Source organism: Tigriopus californicus, chromosome 1 (genome assembly GCF_007210705.1).
Source record: "Tigriopus californicus strain San Diego chromosome 1, Tcal_SD_v2.1, whole genome shotgun sequence".
Taxonomy (NCBI): domain Eukaryota; kingdom Metazoa; phylum Arthropoda; class Copepoda; order Harpacticoida; family Harpacticidae; genus Tigriopus; species Tigriopus californicus.
The window spans coordinates 12,745,037-12,763,243 of NC_081440.1; the positions used below are offsets into that span (position 1 = coordinate 12,745,037).

An 18,207-nucleotide genomic window follows, 5' to 3' on the forward strand; every position below is an offset into this window, starting at 1 on the left:
CTCAATGAAAAGGACTACAACTAATTCGTTAAATTCTTAACCTTGAAAATGAAGCGGTGTAGTTGAAAAAAAAGACTCTTTTATTCTTCATCAAAAACTGAACATGAGATAATTTGATAGAAAAATCTTCAACGGCAATTGATCATTTGGTCTTCTTGGACACCTTCTTTCTTATAGTCAGAGAGTACCGGGTGCCTCGTTCTTGCACGCCCAACTGCAGGTTCGGCTTTGGATTCGAGACATGATCAAGATGATCTTCCGTGACTTCATCAATGCCGTGAAGGTACTTTGAATACAGATCTTGGGTCAAAACCAAGAGACTTCTGGGTTCCACCATCAAACTGAATTTTCTTCTCCCTTGCAAGCTATTATCCGACTGATCCTCGTCAAAATCGCGATAGAAATTGAGCACCGTATGCGAACCCAACGAGATGGTGGTGATCACAGGATGATACGAGTCCCCATCAAAATGAGGCATGATCCCTTGGCCGGGCAAGTATTCGTTCAATAAGACGTTGTTGGGTCGGTTTTCAGGCGTAAATGCTTTCAAATTCATGATGTCGTCAATGTGATCCGTCAGCCATTTGGGAATGGGCGTGGGGGATAAGAGAGCCTAGAGAAGCAAACATTTGGTTTCGATAACCACACTCCTTTGATGAAGTTACCGCACACACTCACCTTTGCTGGGTCCGATTGCGTGCCAAAGTTGAGGAGGCGACGATTTGAGAGTTGTTGCCATTTGACCTTCGATATTTTGCTTATTTCGTGCAAGAGGTACTTCTCACGTTGGATCGTGATGAACTCCGGAATGTAGAAACCTAACTCAGGAATACCCTTTATAACATGATCTTGAAGATTGACTTGGGCCATCCTGAAAAAATAGGCATTACTCTTTAGTAATACAGACGAAATAATGCGAAAGTCATAGGTTTATTCATCTTGATGCGTGTAAATGGATTGATTTCGACGTTTGAGTTTCTTACTGGGCGTGGGTGCATCCCCAATGGAACGATCAACCTCGCCTTGAGTATCGATAATGAATGCACATTCTCCGTTGTCTGAGCTCTTGACCTCATCCACGGAATTCGAGGAAGCCGCTTCAAATTTCGGGGCTGGGAGAATCAAGGACTTTCTCAGCGGTTCACTTTTCTCGTCTTTGACATCATCACCATCGTCGTCGTCGTCGTCGTCATCATCATCATCATCATCCCCCAAAGGAATTTCATCCTCATTGATCGTGGTGGAGTTCAACTCCATGGGCACTTGGGATTGCTCCCGGATTTCTGATTGGGACATAAGCATGGCCACCGGGTTGGCGATTTGTAGCTTCTCCGTGAAGGCTACCGTTTGGGGATTGAGCTCGAATTCCGACTGACCGGTATGTCGCAAATCTCGGAGGCTCTCGTGCTCAGGATCAAAGGCGGGCGCGGATTTCTGAAAGTTCTTGGGGACCCGGAAATCCCCTTCAAAGAGGCGTTCCACGGCTTGAATCTCCTCCGCCGTGGGCTGGAAATCGTACCGATCGTTATAACCCGGCCCAGGCATGTGCTGGGTGCGGTTCGTGACGGAAAGGAGGTGATTGGTGGATTTGAGGATAGCCAACCAAGCCGGGTCGTATTCAAGAGGCACTTCCTCGTGCTCGATGTCCGAGCCCACGCTCAAAATCTGAAGAAACCGTCGTCGAGGTAAGCATTTGTCCAAGGCCAAGAACTTGGTGCTTTGACCGCCGTCATGCTCGATCACGGCCGCGTATTTACAATGCAAGTGACCCGAGAACCAATACTCAGGTTGAACGATGTCCAGAATTTCGCGAGCGGGTCGAGATCCCAGTTTGTGGGCCTGGACATCGTCCCGGAAATGGGGCTTGAATCGGAGGAGCTGCTCAAGATTGCCAAATTTATCGGCATCTTCCGGCCAATCATGACTCATTAGAATCTGCGGCGGATCCGGAGCCAACTGCTTCAAGCGAAACGCCTCCAAATTGCGGACATGATAAGCGCTCCTTTGCGTACTACGGTCATAAGGTGGGCGTTCAAAGTGGCCTTTGAGATAGTTGTGGCCGTTATAAATCCCGGATAATCCGCCAATCCGCACCCCGCCCACATTCAAAACCCCGGCATAACCTAGATAGTAGATATTGGGCGCCACCCAACCCCCATAGGGTAGTTCTTGCAAGACATTACTGGCTTCATGATTGCCGCCAATGAAGAGGGTCAGGATCGGCGCCACTTTTTCGCCCGAGTAGTACTTGTAGAACGAGCACATGTCCTTGTACTTGTCGGGGACGGCCATACATTGAAGATCCCGGAGATTGCGGACGGATTGAAAATCGCCGCAACACAGCAAGAGATCGATTTTCTGGCCCGTTTGAGCCTGACACTCGGCAATGGCGGCGTATGTCTCGTCCAGGGCCCCATGAGTGCAACCTTCAATGGCGATATGCATGTGGCCGAGAAAGGAGCGGTGACCGGCGGTCGGTCGGTCGGTGGATCTTAAAAGAACGGGGAAAACGCGTGAAGGGAGATTTGTTCTGTCAACCACCGTTTTCGTGTTTGTTTTGTTTTGATTCGATGAATTTTGACAACAACGGAGGTTGAGTGAATATCAGAAAGAGGCCTAAGGGTGACGTCGGGGTCGATTAACATTAGAAGATTAGGCTGCTCAGAAGTACGTAGGTAGTAGAAAGGAGTAACAAACTGATGCCAAAAGGCCAAAAGCTTAAACCAAAGTGATGAGTTTAGAGGCAGGCTATCGTAAAATGGCAATCCCCAGAAATTAGTACTTGCCCAAAACTGCAGTGCTGAACCCCATTCAACCAAGATTTTGTTGGTTTTGAACCAAGGTCGCCCATTCCATGAGTGCAAAGAAATAAAGAAAAAGTCATTGTATCATTAGACAAGCTGACTTGCTTTGGTATTTAAGATTCAGTTTTCAAATCTTGGCTTGTGCCAGTCTTTTTGTCAAAGCATACTTTTTTTGATATAAAACGCAAAAATGAGCATTATTCACGCGAGACCAAGGCCAGAATGAGCTGCCAGTTAGAGACAACTCTAGATTTAGAATATTATGAGAAAAATTCAAAAAACGACCAAAAGAATATGCATTTGCTCGTTTTCTCATAGATTATGCATGATGGGCTATGAATTGGGCGCTAATGGCATCATAAGTAAGTTGTGCCCCAAATGAGAAAGAAGAATAAAAACACGGCCAATCAGATGTTATATATCAAATTGAAATGCTCAGGTCATTAACTTTTTCTATCCTTCAAGAGTCTGCCCAAACATGCTACTTTGCTGGGTCGAACAAAATGCGATATAGATACTGGGTCCCTCTAAAAGCGCTATTTCCTCCCTATTTCCCTATTCATCCCTCAATCCTTATAGTGACAAACAAATGAACGATTGGTGTGGATTTGTGAAACTGGATGGCCCTAGTCACCCTGCTGCCAGCCATGGGCGCTTGGCGGGACTCATGGCCAGAATCCAAAGTTCCCAAGTTTTATGGTTGTTCTCAACCAAGATTTCCACACTTCCCACCGACTTACACGCACTGGTCCGACATTCGTTCGAAATCGGAAAGCCTATGCGATGAACACCAACACAAAGAGGCTGAGCCACAGACCAAGTTCCCACGGCCCATCCATTCAACGCGTTGATTTGGACACCGTTCATCGGATTTGCTCCGGACAGGTCCGATTTGACATCCTTCACACGATGGCAGATGAACCGGCCAGTGTATCTACATTTAGTCGCACAGCCTCATATGATGTAAAATTTATTATGGATGGGGTGGAACAGGTCTGACCCACTACCTCTAATCATGGGATGCCAACTCCGTTAGTCTTGAATGGCCGTGAAGGCAGAAACATCCGATAGTTGGTAATCGAATAGAATAACGGATGCTCAGGTTATTGCATATCTGATGGATGGACGTATTAGCTTCAGATTGACCCCCAAGCTAATATGAGAAAAAGAACCCTTTTATCGGCCTTATCGACTTTTAACCAATGTCCCAAACCATATTGGCCAGCAGAGGTTGATCCACTCAGGTTATAGATAATTGTAGTTGGTCAAATTGATACTATTAGGCTGGCCAAAACATCTGTATAGTGTAACGTCTGCACTCCCGAAATTGAAAGAAAAGCAGCATATATTTAATATATGTGTTACAGGTGGTTCTGACGTTGAGCACGGCTGTAAAGGAGCTCGTGGAGAATAGTTTAGACGCGGGCGCCCAAGCCATTGAGGTCAAACTGACCAATCACGGACTCGGTCGCATTGAAATTACGGATGACGGGCATGGGATCCCACCTGAGAACTTTCAAGCCTTGAGTAAGTCAGCCGTTATCGCCCAGTGGCCATATCCTCAATGATTCAATGCTATTCCACCATTCCTTGTTGTCTGTCTCGTTAGCTTTAAAGCATCACACCTCCAAGATTCAGGCCTTCCATGATTTGGAATCCGTGGGTACTTTTGGTTTTCGAGGCGAGGCCTTGAGTTCATTGTGCGCCTTGAGTCATCTTCGGGTGAACACGCGTCACTCGTCTCAGAGTCTGGGCTGTGACTTGACCTTTGACGCACAAGGCACCTTAACGCAGACGGAGAGCATTGTACGCAATTTGGGCACATCTGTCATCCTGGAGGGGCTCTTTGAGCCCATTCCGGTGCGGCGAAAAGAATTCGAAAGGAATATTAAACGGGAATTCGCCAAAATGATTCATATTTTACAAGCCTATTGCTTGATATCCACCGGCGTCAGGTGAGTTTGAAGCTGGACGCAGACAGCGATTATCTTCAGTTTCCAACATCTTGTCATAATGCAGATTCTTCGCCACCAATTCAATCAAAGACAAGAAACGCACGATCGCCCACACATCCGGGAATGCATCGCTCAAAGATAATATCGTGGATGTGTTCGGGAGTAGACACTTCCAATCCCTTCTGCCCATCAAGGCCAAATCGCCCAGTCCAGAAGAGTTAGAGTCGTTCGAGATTCTGGATCTTGAGCAAGAACCCGAATTGAAATTGGAGGGCTTCATCTCCTCGTGTTCCCATGGCTCGGGTCGTTCATCGACGGATCGACAGTTTTATTTCATCAACCACCGACCTTGTGATCCCACCAAGATTGCCAAATTGGTCAATGATGTTTATCATCAGTTTAACCGACATCAGTATCCTTTCGTTGTTTTGAATATTCAACTGCCCAGAGAATCCGTAGACATTAATGTGACACCAGATAAGCGTCAGTTGCTCTTAGAACGTGAAAAATATCTCCTCGCTACCCTTCAAGCCTCCTTGAAGGCCATGTTTGCCCGGATTCCTGCCGAAATTGAAACCGTAAGCCGATTTATTGAAAAGCGACCGTCTCGAGAATCTTCCGAGAAAATCAACCTTCAGAGCACCATAACCGTTTGCAGAGACAACTGCTCGCTTAAAAGATCCAGTCAAAGCTCCAAAAGCTTGCCTTTAAAACAAATGAAATTGGAATCGGTAACAAAGCAAACACCGCCCGCGGTTCAAATCGATAAAAAAGGTTCAGAATTGCATTCAGAAGCCCCCTCCGCGGAGATTTCAGAAGAAAAACGAATTGTGATAGAAATCGAGGATCACGGACAGAAGCCCAAACAAAGAAGATCAATTCAAGCGCAGTTTTGTCCGGATCTGTCGACCAGGAACCTCCAATTCAAATGGGACCGCAAAAAGGAGGCTCAGGCGTCTTCTCAGTCGGGAAAGTTTCGCTCATTTCTGGCTAAAATCGCGCCTGAAGATAACTCGCAAGCTGAACAAGAACTGGCCCGCCATTTCGACCAAGGCAATTTCAAAGAGATGCAAATCCTGGGCCAATTCAATCTCGGTTTCATCATCACCCGCTACGCTGACGACCTTTTCATCGTGGATCAACACGCATCGGACGAAAAGTATAATTACGAAAAGCTACAAAAGGCCAATATCCTCGAATCTCAGAACATGGTGGTCGCCCAACCACTCGCACTCTCGGCCTCAGACGAAGGTATTCTCCTGGATAATCTGGACGTTTTCGAGAAGAACGGCTTCGAATTCGAGATCGACCTCGAAGCTACCCATGACCGCATCAAACTCACTCGGATTCCGCATTACCGCAACTGGATCTTTGGCCAATCCGAAGTGGAAGAACTGATATTCATGCTCACAGATGCTCCCCCGGAAAAGCGGTTATGTCGACCCAGTCGGGTGCAGGCAATGTTCGCTTCACGGGCTTGTCGGACCAGTGTCATGATCGGAACTGCATTGAATGCCCACGAGTTGAGACGCATCGTGTATCATATGGGTGAGATGGATCAACCGTGGCATTGCCCGCACGGGCGACCCACGATGCGGCATCTAATAAACTTGAACATGATTCAATAATGGGATAGTCAGAAGCGTCTCTACTGGATCTTTCGTTTATTGGCTTCTCAAAAGTTGTGGCAGCTCCGGGGTCGGGGTGCTACGTATGATGTTAAAAAGTAGGGTTTGAGCCCCGACGTGGTACGCCCAATCGAGAGGGAGGCCAGGCATTAACACACTACGAGACGAATTCTTAGAGGCTGATGAGAGTCTTCCCTTACAACTTCACGGGGAAGGTGTTGTTCTCCAATTGCTCGTCCCACTTCTCGATCCAGCCAGTGGGACAGAGGAATTTGTAGTTCCGCTCAAAGAACTGGCACGGTTTGTAGTCCTCACCGCGCAGCCGCACGCACCGTTGAAAATCCACATAGTTTTGGAAACAGTTCCTGAAAGACCCAAGCCATCGTATGGATTACGATTCATGCCAGTAGGGCTGGACGGGTTAAAGCTCATAACTATAGCCGGCCAAAACTTGCACATCCGGGATTTTTCTGCAAATTTTGCAATGTTACAGCAATATATGACATTGTTCTGCAATTCATTATCCAATTTCAGCCATTTAAGCAAAAAAAATACCAATATTTGTAAAAAAAAAAAAAAATTATAATTTTCAACAATTTGGGTTAATTTGAGGGAAAAATGAGAAACCTTACAGCCTGATTTTTTTTCAAATCTTTTTAAAAAAAGTACATGGAGGTACGAAATAGATGGCAAACAAAACATGCTAACACAAATATTGTAAAATAACCGATCCAATGAGACATTTTCGCAATAAAGACTTTTTTTAAATATTAACATCCACCTGCAATACATGCATTCCATGGATTAATATATGGTTAAATAGCTTTTTTATCATGGCAATTTTTTAATATACTCTATTTCAAAGGCTGGAACTGAGTTTTGTTGGAGTAATGAACTTCTCCGGTTAAAATCAGACACATCTGGACGTGTTTTCATGATTTAAAGGGTAAATGGTTAATTTTTGAAATTTTGTTGTTTTGTGGGAACACTTTAACGGACGTAATTTTGACCCCTTTGAATGACTAAAATCGACTGATCGGCATATTTCGGTGGTGCCATGATGGGATGAAGTTGTGAAAAATCCGCCTTGATAGGGTGAAACATGGCAGCTAAAGGACAGACAGCCCGCCTACGGCTTGAAGCTGCTCCGACAGTGGCCCGCGCCCCAGGTCAAGTGGGTGCCTGCCAGGGTCCAGATTGGGCGGGATCGGGGCCCATCTGTGTATAAGGTGCGCCAGCTGGGCCGACTCGGAACTTACTTGGTTTGATTCTGATTGGGGAATCGCGAATCGGCGGGCGGATTGTAGGCGATGATCCGTTTCTTCACCTCCTCCTCCGACAGACCCGAGTACTTTTGGGCCAAGGGGATGGCACCTTCCGGACGCGTGATTTCAACTCCGGACGACATCTTGACCCGGGAATAGCAATGCACCCAGCGGACTCGATAATACAATGGGAGGAAGATGGACCACAGAATGGGAGAGAGACAGGACCTAACTGGGCCGAACAAGACTCAGACTGCTGAATGGGCAGAGCCACACAACAGCTGATCACACTAGATCATAGGCCGACGGACAACATGGCGGAGTCGAGCTTCAGGGTGACCACCGCCAGGGGGCCTAAAAGTCCCGGATCGGGGTGAGTCTGGCTTAAACCCACGGGTTGGCCCCTGGGGCGCCGCACCCATGAGTTAAAGCAGGGCAGGCCGACTCCCATGCAAAAGGGTGGGTTCATGGGGCCCAGACCGGAGGCGTGAGGTGGTGCGTTCGTAGGCGGGGGCGATGCCTAGGGTGCCCGTGGAATGGTCATCCATGAATGCCATCCTGGTGGCTAGGTCGCGGTCGCTGACGGGCTGGGCGTACCTACCGTTCTTGGGCTCACAGCTCAGGGGGGGGCATGCCCGGGGCCCTGCCTAAAGCCAGGCGTCACGCTGAGGAGGTTGCGTGGATTTGGCTTAGGCCAAGGTAACGTGCCACTCGATCCAGCTGCCCTCTACCCTCTACGAAAAACGGGAGGGAACCTCCGAACCCTGCTAACCCATCCTGAGTGCCTGACCCATTACCCGCATCCGAATCCCAACCCACGACTAGCCCAGCGCCAAATATGGCCACACCCCCACCCGGTTCGACCGAAGGACCACTGCATCGGTCGACGAGTCCGGCCACGCCTCACGCCCCGCCCTCACCCGCCCCTGCCGAAGGTCGGCTGTTGAAAAAGATGCGGGTTCTGCGCGAGCAATACGCCCATCAGGTGAGTCCTGGGTCCTGGGGCTTGACCGGCGTGAGTCCCTGGACGTGGCCCCAGACGGTCAACTGGGGTGGGGGGAACCTTCTGGAGTTTCCGGACCGTTGAAAACCTGGCTCTAATAATTCCCAACCCTGTCACCCCATATCAGATATTGTTTTAAACCTTTTTACCGCCCCATGGAATCATAAGCCTATGGAGGCCCAAGGCCCCAAAAGCTGGATGCACGTTTCCTCCACCACTTAGTTGGTGATGCTCATGTTTCCATTAGCGGTCAATTACTATGCGGTTTAGCTATGGCGTTTGTTGAACGGTGGTCAATGGGGTGTCTGTCTAATTACCCCAAGGCGTTGAGTCCAAATGTCGGTTGACATGGAAAAAGGGTGGCACCTACGGGCTTTATTATCAGCATGCAAGTCGACTGAATCGTTTTAGTAGTTGATACTGATACCGCAACTAAAGTGGCCTGGCAGCCTCGGTATTCGCCGGTATTCGTGACTTTATTTCTCTGCAACGGAATTTGGACACACAACCGGAGGGATGACCAGTAATATGAGCATAAAAAAAAACACCATAGATTCGAATAGCCAGGATAGCAAATTTTGTGGTTGACAGCTAAAGTCATGAATACCTTGAATATGAAGCATCAACTACCTCCCCTAGTTTTCGAAAGATAAGTTGATTTTCAAAGCTCAAGAGGTGCCAAATCTTAGTTTATGGCCACAGCGGCATGATTAAGCCGTGTAAAAAAAATGTCAAACAATAAGCAGGTGAAGTGCTGACTGATATGGACCTGAGCCGACCAATAGTTTGGACCATATCTTTCAAGGTAAACAGGTATATCAATGGAAAACCTTTCGGATAAACAAGAACTCGAATACAAATCCAAGCACGGAAAAATGAAATGTATTGGCCTGTTTTGAAAAGCCCTGCTCGTATGATCTCGATGTTCTACCAATTCTAGTAACACGTTCATAACCCAAAAGATCCCAATATATTTCACAAGGAACATTGAAAGTATGACGCTCTGTCATTTGGTATTGGGAGGGATTGACACGATTGGATCTGTACAGTACCCAAAAAAGGTAGGGGGGTATCTGATCCGGTATCTCCTCTAAAGTATTCATGATGAGCTTGGTCCCTACCCGGGTTTTAATGTAAATGCAAGTGACCGTAGAGGCTTACTGTTCATTTTGAGAGCACCTACAAGCCTTCGATAATCCAGGCTAGTTCGAACCATGAAGTTCACCTCTCTTCTATCATCCGTTTAATTTGCTTCCTTCTAATATTGGTAGGGAGTGTGTAGGCGTTGATCACGTAGCAGGATTTAAGTCAACTCTAATTAGTTGGTAGAAAAGATAAAATATGAACATATAAAATTCAATTGGATTTTATTTCCAGTAGCAGTGAGGTAATGCCGAAAAAAACGTAAGCTAATAATCAAGCAAACCATTTCAGTTTCAGGCGGGATCGGCTCTATTTTGGGCTTCCCAGGTCCTAGCCGGAACGGAAGGTCAAAACCCGGCCGATGTGATGGCCTTCAGCCAATGTCTATACCAAGATGGCCAATTTCAACGCGCAGCCTTCGCCTTGACCTCCCGGGGATTAGAGCGCACCCACCTGCGGGCCTGCTACCTGACCGCCAAGTGCTACTTCAGAGCCCAAGATGCCGAAGAAGCCAAACTATGCTTGGATCAAGGGCATCAGCTCATTCTCAACGCACGCCATCAACTCAACCAAGCCAACCCACCCCCCGAACTCCGACAGGTGATGATGGATGATTGTTGGCCTGAACCCGTAGTCAGTTCTTAAACCTTGAATCTCTGATTGTTTAGAGCCTGAGCTCCATATACTTGCTCAAAGGCCAGATATTAGCCAGCTTGGACAATCGCATTTTAGCCGCCGAGGCCTTCAAAGAGGCCTTGAGTCTGGATGTGCATTGTAGTGAAGCCTTTCAAGCCGTCATCCAGCATCAGATTTTCACGGCCGACGAGGAACGCGAATTGCTCAAATCCATGCCGTTTAGCGAGCAATGCGGCCAACCCGATGACGAGGAGTTTGTGTCATTCTTATACCGGATTCAGTTGAAAAAGTACGATCAGCCCGCGGATTTGGTCATTCCGGACAAATTCAAGAGTTTAAGGACTAATACCGAAATTCAAGTGCACCAGGCCGAGCGGCATTTCTATAATTGTGATTACAATCAGTGCTTTAAAATCACGTCTAGGTAAGTGAAAAATCAACCCATGTTATGTACATTCAATCCTGTCAAACCAAGCATTCCAAAGAAGGCTTGATTGACTTCTGTTTCTACAGCATTTGGACGGTCACAAGTTCAGACACGATTTCAACCTAACCGAATGAAAGATGTAGGGCAGAAATTCCACACGGTTACACTAACCGGTTTTCTTTTCAATGCCTCAGTTCAGCTCTTTCGTAAAACTGACCCGTCAAACTCGTACAATTTCTGCTCGACTTCAAAACAACATATTTTGTCGGAGCCTTCTCATCAGTTTCAAAGGCTCTCGCTATCTACCCTTCAAAGACCTTTATGGTCAACAGTCAAGGGTCAATGCGAGATAAATTTTGGAAGGAATTTCAATCAGACTCGTTCAGTGCCTGGATGGTCAAGCAAAATAATGTTTTCACTTATATTACATACAATTACAGCATTAGAGATCCATAGCATTGTAACCTCTAAAAAAACTATTTTTAGTTTGATGTTTTAAGTTGAATATAGGGGTCCTCAGGGGGAGGTAGTCTGCAGAGCAGAAGTGACCCATTTGTTGGGCTTCTCCTCTCTGAACGCCCTTCCCAAGGTGGTCTATTTGGATTTGACCCGCCAATTTCTTTTGTAATTCACAGCTTGACTCTTAGATTGCAGAACACTAACTAGCACCGTAGATGAAGTGCCATCGCGGTCACATTGTCGTTCCTTCTCGTCTTGAAGAGATGAATTGTTTTAAAATAATGGATGACAGCCCCTCTACATGGATGTTCCCTACTTTAGGCTGATATCCCTTACACGAATGTTTTTTTTGTTTCCAGTTTAATGTCTTTAGATCCATACAACGGCAATTGTCTTCCCATTCACGTCTCCTGTCTTATTGAACTAGAAAAATCCAATGGTAAGAACTTAGAACCCAATCGACATTGCAACCGATTCAGTGCAATTTATTATCTCGCCAGATTTATTTCACCTGGCCCATAAGCTCGTGGATCTCTTCCCAGAATGGGCGGGTAAGCTCTTTACAGCACAATGTTAATTTCATTCCCGATCCTTGTGCAACCCTCTGAATGCGCATTGTAGGTGCGTGGTTTGCGGTGGGAACATACTATTACCTAGTTGGGAAACACGAATTTGCCCGACGATATCTCAGTAAAGCGACTCATCTTGATCGAGTCTACGGGCCCGCATGGTTGGCTTATGGCCATTCTTTCGCCCTTGAAAGTGAGCACGATCAAGCCATGGCCGCGTATTTCAAGGCTTGCCAGCTTATGAAAGGGTAAAAAGATTATAGTGCCTTTGCACTAATCACCAAACTGAACTTTTGAAATGAAATGCTTTGATTGTAGGTGCCATTTACCGTTGTTATATATTGGAGTTGAGTATGGTTTGACCAATAATGCCAAACTAGCTGAGCGATTTTTTACCCAGGCTTTGGATATCGCACCTCAGGATCCATTTGTTTTGCACGAATTGGGCGTGACAGCATTCCAAAACAACAGGTACTAATGCATTACTATATTTAGTGTTGTTGTGTTCTCATATTTGATCAAATAACCGAATTGACTCTCAGTTTTCCAGAAGCCGAGAAGTATTTTCTCCAAGCTTTGGCGCAAATGAAGCAAGTGAACGGATCGATCATGAGCTCTAAATGGGAACCTCTGCTCAACAATCTTGGACATTGTGCTCGGAAGTTGGGCAAGTTCGATGACGCGTTGAACTTCCATCAATTGGCCTTGGTGCTTCAGCCCATGTCAGCCTCCACCTTTTCCGCCATCGGATTCGTTCACTCTCTCAAGGGCGATTTGTTGGAGGCTGAAGAGGCCTTTCACAAGGCTCTGGGAATCCGGAGAGACGATAGCTTTTCTACGTCAATGCTCAACAATGTCATTGAACAGATGATCAGCGATGAACCCACTTTCTCTGGTAATGCTCACTTGAGTATATTAAGGTTGTCAAAAATTGATTTCTTTAATATTTCAATTTTACTTTTTGTGGGGGTGGGGGGGGGGGGAGTGGGGGTGGGGGGTAAAGCGCAGACTGTGTCTTATTGCTTCAGTGAATGTAGTCCCCGATGCCATTAAAATAGAATATTATGATCCTTGTATTTGCCCACGTTTAAACTAGACATGATATTTGATCTACTAAAAAATTTGAGTTGGCAGACCGGGCTAACCCTTAGTTGGATAGAGCGTTGATCTGGGATGCTACTAAAAAATTGTCCAAGATCGACGGATAAGGGTAACGGATAAAGACCACAGAATATTTTTAAGAATTGAACTATTAAGCAGCCCGAAAAGGAAGAAAATTGTACATGTATTTTGGATTGAATGTTGATAGGCGTTCCGGAGGAGATCCCAAAGTTCGACCCGGTGAGTGGTGGATCGGCCACTTTGATCGGAGACCGAAATTCGCAATCTGTGGATTTGAGCACAACCAACGCGACCACCCCGGGCAATAATACAAGTTCGTTCGACGTGGATATGGCGGACGCGAGTGCGAATAGTGATTGATTGATTGATAGCAGTGGAAATAAAATCCTACAAATCGTTCCAAAGAGTTTTTTACTAATGGCATATTTGATCACCAAGTGAAATAGTACTCAAAAATGTTCTATTCAAATTGTCAATAGGTGTGTTCTAAACTTCCATCAATGCGGTTTTGGAAAAATATTGAGGTGATAATGTGAGCGAGAAAATGTCATCTTCATTTTCTTATAGGATTAGGCTCTTGAAGCAAGACTATGTAAAAAATTGATTTTCTTTTTAGAAATTGCCATTTTAAATGTCTTGGCAATGGACGACAGTTTTGCCAGGTAGTTGAAATATATGTATGACCTAATATCCATTAGGTTGTGAAGCAATATCTTAATAAAACATCATTCTAAAACCCTTCCCCATGATTTTGTCCAAAAGTCGTGTTACATGATTTACAATCCGTGAAATCTGGGATTTTCGAGAAAAATATTACAAAAGAATATAAAAAATTAAGGCATTGTTTAAATTGCAACATTTTACCCATATATGTCAATGTCTGAGTTAAAGGGGACAATCCAAAATATGCGCAATTGGAAGGGGTTGGTGAGGAAATAGAATCCCAGTATTTAAGGTGAAAAAGGTTGAAAAGCGTCATTGTTTCATAACTCCACATTAGTTTCCTCCCAGCCAAAATGTTATTTTGAGTCTTCCTTACGTCAAAAGGACACTTCACTTGAAGCCAGAGTTCTTGTGTCACTTTCTTGCTAACCCAGAGCATAACATAAACCACAACGTTGTAAAATTGACAAAGGTTTGAAGATAGAGCTAATGGGTTGTATTGTTGGATTGAAAAGGATTAGAGATTAAGAGGAATCAATCCCATCACTCTTCAGGATTTGTTAGTATCCCATTAAGTTTGATACAAATAATAACTAATGACTTGGGACACTGTCTGGGACCTACCTTGGGACACTAGCACAATCATAGACAAACCCATCGTGTTGATATTGCACTCCAAGAACAATTATGCCACCATTTGGGTCATTGCGGAATAGAACAGACTAAGAAGTCAATTGTTCAAGTCATGCACTATATAAGTCTAATTCATTCTTCCAATGCTTTTTTTGCCAGGGATTGGGAGATGAAAATGTTGCTTCCTTCCAATAGTTTAACTTAAGTCAAGTAGTTGACCAAGAATCAGTAAATTCGAAGTACTCTGGATTGCTACAAAGTAAAAGCAATTTTAGGTGCATACCAAGACATATTTCAAAAGGAAGTTTCTCTAAAATACCATGGGCCATGAGTCTATTTTTTACATTTTCTTGCTCCCAGATGAAAAAACAAGAAAGGCATATAAATACCATTGAATAATTTCATTCGGAGTAGAAATCAGCCGTGTGCCAAAAGGACCCAGCCCACTTCCCTGTGGAACTCCCAGAGTCACAACGCTCTAACTTGATTATGCATGTACGTATGTAATCACTCACTGAACACGATTTATCAACCAGCAAACGATTGTAAGAGAACATGAGTCACTTAACGAATTGGATGAAACTGCCTTCATTTGCCCAAAGGATCACGTCACAATCTTGCAATGAATGAGCCATCTGTTCTCTTTGGGTCAATCATAAATGGCTCATTTACATTTAATACTATCATGCTTAATGAAGTTTCCCAGTGTCAAAAAATCGATCTTGATGTCTTTTATCAAGACGCGAGTAGACATTTCTCAATCTAGTATGCTGATATATTTCAAGAACTTAGTGTAGGCTAAGAATCGCGTCATGTCGTCCTTATGGTTTGGATTATTTGTCTACGAAATCGAACAACCTCGACTCCAACTCCATATAGAGATCAAACATTTTTACTCTCTAAGAGCAAATAAAAAAACTCTGCAAATTACGAGTCTTCAACCATGGTCTTGTGTCTTGGTATGTAGTGCGCTTTGAGAAGTCAGAACTGTTCTATCAAGTTGTAAACACGTCATCAGACCCCAGTTTTTTTAAAGGGTAAAATTTTTTTCGTTTTTCGAGGACTTCCTTACCGCTACTGAAAATGGAATCCCCAACACTTCAAATGAAAAGAACGGATACATCTTATTTGGCTTTAAATTCATAGAATTTCTTTACAACTTACCAACTAATTCGAGTTAAGGGAGCTGGCCTTTGAAAAATGGCTTGATTTGGAATTTTGATCAAATGCTTGTCCAACTCCGATTTAATTCTTGTTACATAATCAACAGCATCTACAAACATATATGAACAGAATACTATAGAGGAGTAATTGCACAATGATTGTTCTGACCAGCTTGGATTCTTGAGGGCTTGAAGGTGCTCTCAAAACGCGCGCACGTTAAGCTAAGATTGACCCTAAACCCTGGAGTTTGACAAAGCTCATGGGTACTTTTGAGTAAGAACAGTTTCACATGCCTTTCGCACCTCCTTCGAGTATTAGTATTGTTCAGTTCCAAACATCAGTCTTAGATCGAGAAAATCCAAATTAGGTACCACAGTACGATACTTTTTGGAGTTGGCTTTGGGGTCAGTGTCATTTCAGGAACGGAATGGATTGACTCGATTGCCAAAGGCCAATTCTCGACCCCCATCCATATTCCAGAGATTTATGGATGGTTCAAGATAATTCTCGTATTAGAACCATGAGGATTTGGAGTGCGCTGACAATCTACACCCTCGGACAGGGACCTAGAAAAAATCCTTGCATCCGACCGATCTTCCAGCTATGTACGCATTCGAAATATGATTTACTCATTTTCCCACACTACCCACACTCCCGTCGTTGTCTAGTAGCGACGTCGACCTTAAATAAGTCGACGAGCAAATGGACTTTTCAATATAATTCATTTGACCGAAATAATACAATGAGGGATACATATTAATCGATACATTTGAGAAAAAGATAGAAAACACCGCCTGGAGACTTTAGTGGTCCACATCAATAGAGCTGATGCACCAAACAAAAAATTACATTCAGAATTCGTAGAAAACGAGATGGGGGTAGTAGCTAGTAGAGGAGGGTACAAAAACCATTTCAATAATAATTATTCTTCGCAATGCTTAAGAGATGATTCGCTCAGAAAACCCAGTGAAGCTGGACAAAAATCATGGGAGACAAGAAAGAGAGGCAGAGAATAGACAATTGGAATTGGGAATCAAACAGAATCGAGTTGAGTGGGAAGAAAGTGGCTGCTGGTAATAATAAACTACAATCGAGAGCACACAATTCCTCGCGGGAAAAACATACATGTCACAATTTCTTTCACTTTGGAAGCTACCGACTCCCAATCTTTAGTCGTGAGAGAGATAGAGTTGAGCTTTTTTCCTCACTCGACATGACAGAAAACAAAATTGTTCCACACAATTTTTCCGTTGAGTACAGAACAAAGGGAAAACTCAAAACGAGAAATGTACCATGAGACAGGGACGGATTGATGGATGATGGGTTGGCGAAAAGATCGAGCTAAACTAGATTCGGCCAAGGGAGAGCGGAAAGCTCTCTCAGGGTCAAGGGGGTGTTTGGAAGATCTGTACCTATTATTCTAGTTAAAGCCTTTGTTTTAAAACAGGGGTAGTAAACAAGTCCTTCCCTCCTCTAATCAGGACGAACTTGTTGCAGTTAATCAAAGATTCGTCTCTCTTGGATATACGGAGAACCTTCCAGAGAGTACATAGTGTTGGGCCTGGTCCCAAGGGGCGATAGAAGTGCGTTCTTGTTGCTGTTTCGCATTAGCGGCTTGTGGCTGCGGCAAGCTTCGAACGAGTGTTGGATTTCCCAACAATTGCGGCAGAAATAGCGGAAGCAGCCTACGTCACGGCAAAAATACGGGCCCTGACGGGTTCCACACGAGGAACACAAGGCATCCTCCAGGTACGGGTCCACTTGGACCTAGAACAAACCAGTAGTCAAGAACCGAGCTTTCAGTTTGATTTAGCACTACGTACTTTTTTGGTGAACTTTGACGTCTTGATCTCAATGAAGGCTGCGGAAACTGCTTTCATGTAGGATCGATTGTTGTTGAACGTGACTCTGCCGGATCCAATGGGATATTTGTACTTATCCGTGTCGACACCAGCATAGACCACGCCTCCGAAGAGGTCGTTGAAGATGTTAGCCAGACCTTCCGCTGTCAACATGCCGTGAAGAGCCCCCACAAAGATCGTCTTTTGCGGATCCAGCCGTTGCGAAGGCATCCGTACAAAATTCGAATCGGCAATCACCCATGGAATCACTTGGACCTCTTTGTTGCGCATACGGCGTGACGAGATGCGGAAATACCAGCTACATCCATTGCCAAAGTCGTGTGTGCAGGCATTCAGGAGGGCCTTGACTTCCTGCTCGTTGTCGAAGATCACGTAGAGATAGCCCTTAGGCACGGACGACGTGTCCTTGCCGGGCCATTCAATGCGGATCTGACCGAAAGGCTTAAGAGCGTTGACCAAAGACATTTCTGTGATATCCCACGGAACACCTCCCAAGAACACTTTACACGAGAGCAGAGCATTGCGCATGTTTCGGGAGGGCAATTGACCCGACCAAGTGCACGAGGCGTCGTACACGGCTGAAAGAAAATTGGAGGAATTACGTAATTGTGTAATAATGCTATTTGTAGTGGCTGGAAACTAATGCCGAAAATGACTTTGACCTTTATACTCGGCATAAGGCCTCACGAGATTTTTGAACAACTGAATTTCATAGATGCATTTAATGGTCAAATGTGACTGTCCTACTTACCGGTACCATGACGATTGATTTTGGCCGCTTTTTCTAGGGATTCAGGATCAATGGCGGATCCATTGGGCGAATAAAAGTTGGGCATGCCGTAAGATCCAAGACTGGGCTGATAATAGCCATTGT

General features: G+C 45.0%; 5 protein-coding genes across 5 annotated transcripts in view; 2 read left to right on the plus strand and 3 right to left on the minus strand.

Annotated features, from left to right (window-relative positions):
- Nucleotides 1–690: 690 nt before the first annotated feature.
- On the minus strand, nt 691–2,646 carry LOC131883251 (uncharacterized). The gene is made up of 2 exons (XM_059230689.1): nt 984–2,646; nt 691–871 (listed from the first exon to the last, which is right to left on the minus strand). The coding sequence occupies exons 1-2, from the start codon at nt 2,443–2,445 to the stop codon at nt 837–839; spliced, it is 1,497 nt and encodes a 498-aa protein (XP_059086672.1). The 5' UTR covers nt 2,446–2,646; the 3' UTR covers nt 691–836.
- Nucleotides 2,647–3,454: 808 nt separating this feature from the next.
- Nucleotides 3,455–6,714, plus strand: LOC131881337 (mismatch repair endonuclease PMS2-like). The gene is made up of 4 exons (XM_059228177.1): nt 3,455–3,689; nt 4,172–4,331; nt 4,414–4,759; nt 4,824–6,714. The coding sequence occupies exons 1-4, from the start codon at nt 3,501–3,503 to the stop codon at nt 6,385–6,387; spliced, it is 2,259 nt and encodes a 752-aa protein (XP_059084160.1). The 5' UTR covers nt 3,455–3,500; the 3' UTR covers nt 6,388–6,714.
- LOC131881345 (uncharacterized) lies at nt 6,407–7,901 on the minus strand. Its single transcript, XM_059228188.1, has 2 exons — nt 7,647–7,901; nt 6,407–6,752 (listed from the first exon to the last, which is right to left on the minus strand). Exons 1-2 carry the CDS (start codon nt 7,793–7,795, stop codon nt 6,584–6,586), a joined length of 318 nt encoding a protein of 105 aa, XP_059084171.1. The 5' UTR covers nt 7,796–7,901; the 3' UTR covers nt 6,407–6,583.
- Nucleotides 7,902–8,352: 451 nt separating this feature from the next.
- LOC131883209 (cell division cycle protein 16 homolog) lies at nt 8,353–13,409 on the plus strand. The gene is made up of 9 exons (XM_059230607.1): nt 8,353–8,637; nt 10,090–10,398; nt 10,467–10,858; nt 11,680–11,759; nt 11,821–11,871; nt 11,942–12,137; nt 12,208–12,360; nt 12,432–12,784; nt 13,199–13,409. Exons 1-9 carry the CDS (start codon nt 8,491–8,493, stop codon nt 13,369–13,371), a joined length of 1,854 nt encoding a protein of 617 aa, XP_059086590.1. The 5' UTR covers nt 8,353–8,490; the 3' UTR covers nt 13,372–13,409.
- A 2,765-nt stretch (nt 13,410–16,174) lies between these two features.
- Nucleotides 16,175–18,207, minus strand: part of LOC131878226 (uncharacterized) — a gene marked incomplete in the record, with an annotated part of 3,712 nt that continues 1,679 nt past the window's right edge. Inside the window, 3 exon segments of the mRNA XM_059224145.1 lie at nt 16,175–17,238; nt 17,295–17,911; nt 18,085–18,207. Coding sequence (XP_059080128.1) covers nt 16,969–17,238; nt 17,295–17,911; nt 18,085–18,207 — 1,010 coding nt within the window.

Coding starts and splice junctions, on each gene's coding strand:
- LOC131881337 (XM_059228177.1), top strand. CDS start 3,501: ATGGTTGTTCTCAACCAAGATTTCCACACTTCCCACCGACTTACACGC. Junction 3,690..4,171: donor ATCGGATTTGCTCCGGACAG/GTCCGATTTGAC, acceptor TATGTGTTACAG/GTGGTTCTGACGTTGAGCAC. Junction 4,760..4,823: donor TTGATATCCACCGGCGTCAG/GTGAGTTTGAAG, acceptor GTCATAATGCAG/ATTCTTCGCCACCAATTCAA.
- LOC131881345 (XM_059228188.1), bottom strand. CDS start 7,795: ATGTCGTCCGGAGTTGAAATCACGCGTCCGGAAGGTGCCATCCCCTTG. Junction 6,753..7,646: donor CCCAATCAGAATCAAACCAA/GTAAGTTCCGAG, acceptor TGGGTCTTTCAG/GAACTGTTTCCAAAACTATG.
- LOC131883209 (XM_059230607.1), top strand. CDS start 8,491: ATGGCCACACCCCCACCCGGTTCGACCGAAGGACCACTGCATCGGTCG. Junction 10,399..10,466: donor CACCCCCCGAACTCCGACAG/GTGATGATGGAT, acceptor CTGATTGTTTAG/AGCCTGAGCTCCATATACTT. Junction 12,138..12,207: donor GCTTGCCAGCTTATGAAAGG/GTAAAAAGATTA, acceptor CTTTGATTGTAG/GTGCCATTTACCGTTGTTAT.
- LOC131883251 (XM_059230689.1), bottom strand. CDS start 2,445: ATGCATATCGCCATTGAAGGTTGCACTCATGGGGCCCTGGACGAGACA. Junction 872..983: donor TGGGGATGCACCCACGCCCA/GTAAGAAACTCA, acceptor CTATTTTTTCAG/GATGGCCCAAGTCAATCTTC.